Here is a 3,693-nt window from a genome sequence, read left to right as displayed (position 1 = left end):
TGGCGCTGTGTCTTTTTTACCGTTTCCTCTTTTTGGCCCCCCCCCCCCAGTATGTACAGAGCAGCCCTTTAATTATCTAGTGACAAAAGAAGGTTCCAACGCTTTCATGAAAACTATTTTCCATACACTAAGGTGGAGGCAGGGGTTTTATTTCAGATGATTCATCCAATAACACACAGAATGCTCAATATTATATGCTGCTTGTAGTTGATAAACTTTAATGAAATAGCCTAATGATTTTCTGATTACCAATTGCAAATACTGTAACCAACCTTCGTCTTTCCTCATCTTCTCGTTTACGTTCCTCCTCAAGTTTCCGTTTCTTTTCTTTTTCTTCTTCCTTGCGTTTTCTCTCCTCTTCTTTCTTTCGTGCAGCTTCTTCCCGCTTGTGTGCGGCTGCCTCCTCTTCCAGTCTTTTTGTTTCCTGAAAAGAAACAAGTACATGTAGGATTCAGGATCTCACAGCAGTAGTCATGAAGAGTCCTATCTTCTGGGATATAATGTTGTGTGGTCTGTTGAAAGTCAACTGACGTTTCATAGAAACAGAGCTCTACTTGCTACATGCTTCATGTTACTTTCTTCCTTGGCTTATTCTCTGACCCTGAAGATGGATGTGCCATGCTCCTCCAAAATGCTGGTTGACTTTCAATGGACCACACAACTTTATATCCCAGAAGAAAAAACTCTTCAAAACAACTACAGCCTGTGTTTAAATATAAACTACACATTTTTGTGTTGAAGTGTGACACACCAACATTCCTTTTCAAGAATTGAAGCTTCTCAGGCCGCAATGTTACTTAATGTTGAAGGAGGCAAGGAGGCAACATAGAACACTTTTTAATTTCATTCTGTGACAGGCTGGATCCTTTTCCACCTCCTACAAAACGTTTACTTTCTCATTTATTGTTAACTTATTTCTTACCAATATCATGGCCATTCATTACCTGAAAATCACATAAGAAAACCTAGACACTCAAAAGCAGCACAAAAAAGCGTTTAAAACTTAAATAAAGGATGAATAAAGAATGGTCAGAGACAGCAATGCTGCCTATCACAGATCAGTGCATGCTGCACTGAATGCCACTTAAATGATGACCTTGACCCACACAAGAGTGGCAACACACAAGTTGGAACAAAAAAAACCTCCCTTAAACCATAAAACGAGATATGAAATATGCATAGAAATCAAAAGTTTTGTGTGTAAAAGGGAGGTAACCTTAATGTTAAATTAAGGAAAATAACAGATTAAGCATATGTAGCTTTGGTTTGGACCACAAAAAATACACCAAAATTGCGGAAAAATATAATATATAGGTCCCTTCACTATAACATGTAGTGAACTGTAGACTATATGTAGACATGTAGAACATGTATACTATAACATGTCTGTATTGTAGTTGGCTTAATTAGAAAATACAGTTAGAGGAAACGTTTCCCTGAGCACGAACCAGGCAGTCAGTACTTATACTACAGTGACACATATAATGCTGCTTCTAGCTATACTCACTTCTTGCTGTCGTTTCCGTTCAGCTGCCTCTTCTGCCAACTTGTGTTTTTGTTCTTCCTCTTGCCTGAGTTGTTCCTCTAGACGTCTCTTCTCTTCAAGTCGTTCCCTTTCCTCTTCTTTGCGTCGCCATTCCTCCTGTTTTCTCTCCTCTTCCATCTTCTGCATCTGCTCCTCAAGCTTTTGTTTTTCTGCTTCCTTTTTACGCAGCTCCTCTTCCAATTGTTTACGCTTTTCTTCTTCTTCTTCTGTCTTACGCTGTGTTTCTTCTTGTTTCCTACAATTTTCAGATCATATAACTAACTAATGACATATGAATTTCACTGAAAATCTGACAGTTACTCAACTGATCAAGAAACTGCATGGGTTCTATGGAACCTAAATATTCATTACTGTGGCCATAAAACCCCATCACTACAACTTATCCCAAGATCGTTGTATACATTTAATACCTCCAAAATACTTTCTCTGAGATCCACTTTAACATTAATATCCCATCTACAGCAAGGTCTTGACTCCTGTGGTTTTCCATCCAAGATTTTGTGTGCCCATTATCAAAAGACATCTTGGATTTTGGAACAGTTCGCAACACTTGAAATGAGAATGCATTAGCTTACAAACAATGGACTGTCAACCCACACAAGCACATTCAAGCTTTGTTACTTTTATACTATATGATTTCTACTTGCATCAGTTCACATTTTGTATTGAAAACATTACTTACAAGGCAATGTAGTTATTTTATTCAGAGACTTCAGTCTTTAATCAACAGTTTATATTAATCCACTTAACACGGCTCAAATTTCTTACCTCAGTTCATCTCTTCTCCTTTCCTCCTCTGCTCGCATCTGTTCTACCTGTAACAAAAGAACAAAAATATTTCAAACTGACCTTATGTATGAGTGTGTGTGCTGCATCAACTGAATGATATGTCAGTAATACATATAATAGATGTGAAGCAAGAAATGGCCTAGAGTAGGCATGTCCAACGTGTCGATCGCAGGATGATCTTTGGTCGATCTCATAGGCCTATATGGAAATTATATGTGAAAAGCATGTAAATTCACTTGTAATACAAAATAAGAAAGAGATCATAGCTACTATTCAAGATCCTTAATTATCAAGAAACACCACTGTGCGGCAAATAGAAATGAGGTGTGGAAACGTAACTGAACAGTTGCTGAAAGATGTTTCCAATGTGTTGCTTTCTCCCTCCAACTGGATGAATCTACAGACATCAGAGGCACAGCCCAGTTACTAGTTGCTTTTATAACAAATATCACGTGTCGTGTTATTTTTACCAATATTTTTGCTTAAAGCGAGGTACGATGATAGGAGGGGGTGGCATATCACTGGCAGTTTTGACACTAAAAAGTCGATCACAACCTGTTTGAAGTTGGACATGCCTGGCCTAGAGGAACTGTGGAAATGAGTGAAAAACTTGAATCAGAATAGCCAGTCACTCATAGAAAACACTGTTCCTGTACTGTTGGCTACATGTGTTGTGGGCATTGTCTAGCAACGGCCAATATTTAAAGATTCACTGCCTAGCAATGGGTCTACGAAAGGGCATAAGCATTTTCCCTTATGGTTTTGAATAACACCACTTATTTTTGGAAGACATTTTCTTTCTACTTTTTAAATCTTTCATCAACTTGCTGGTTATAGGCAGCAGCATAGAACAAAAGTTCAGGCTGCATAATAACCATATGGGTGGTGTTTATGGCCTTTAACTCTTTGACTGGCACGAAGGGTATTTAAATCTCACCCCTGTCCTGGCAGGCCCTTTAAACCTTATATCGCTAAAATGCATGTAGTTTCTTTTTCCTAAACAACTTCAACAAAAATTGGTTTTTAAAAATGACATTTTTAGGAACTAATTAAAATACAATATTTTATGCAATAAATGCTTTTCCACACCTCTTTATTTGTTTTTCTTCGTGTGATAAACATTGAAACATGAAAGTTTGCAGAGAGCCACACCACAGCCTGCACACATGATACTTGTTTCTTTTCTAACCTTGTGATTAGCACTCACGCGACACTTTCTCAGGGCACCATTCTTCTTATTGTTACTGTTAGGAACATGGACCATTTTGTGAATTTTCAAGCCACCCTCTAGACGATTTGCTGGCTCTTTCACTGGTGGTCTTTTCAAGGTCGAGGGCGGAGGCGTGACTGCACTCTAG

General features: G+C 38.3%; 1 protein-coding gene across 1 annotated transcript in view; it reads right to left on the bottom strand.

Annotated features, from left to right (window-relative positions):
* LOC111874656 (GRB10-interacting GYF protein 2) overlaps window positions 1–3,693 on the bottom strand; it is a 62,892-nt gene that overhangs the window by 9,874 nt on the left and 49,325 nt on the right. Inside the window, exons 16-18 of the mRNA XM_023870349.2 lie at window positions 2,315–2,361; window positions 1,508–1,781; window positions 273–424 (exon numbers count right to left, since the gene is read on the bottom strand). Of these exons, the coding sequence (XP_023726117.1) occupies window positions 273–424; window positions 1,508–1,781; window positions 2,315–2,361 (473 nt within the window). The remainder of the gene's footprint in view (window positions 1–272; window positions 425–1,507; window positions 1,782–2,314; window positions 2,362–3,693) is intronic.

This window comes from Cryptotermes secundus, unplaced genomic scaffold (assembly GCF_002891405.2).
Source record: "Cryptotermes secundus unplaced genomic scaffold, Csec_1.0 scaffold177, whole genome shotgun sequence".
NCBI lineage: Eukaryota > Metazoa > Arthropoda > Insecta > Blattodea > Kalotermitidae > Cryptotermes > Cryptotermes secundus.
Note: the sequence above shows the minus strand (reverse complement) of the source record. Positions and strands in the feature narration are given on the sequence as shown.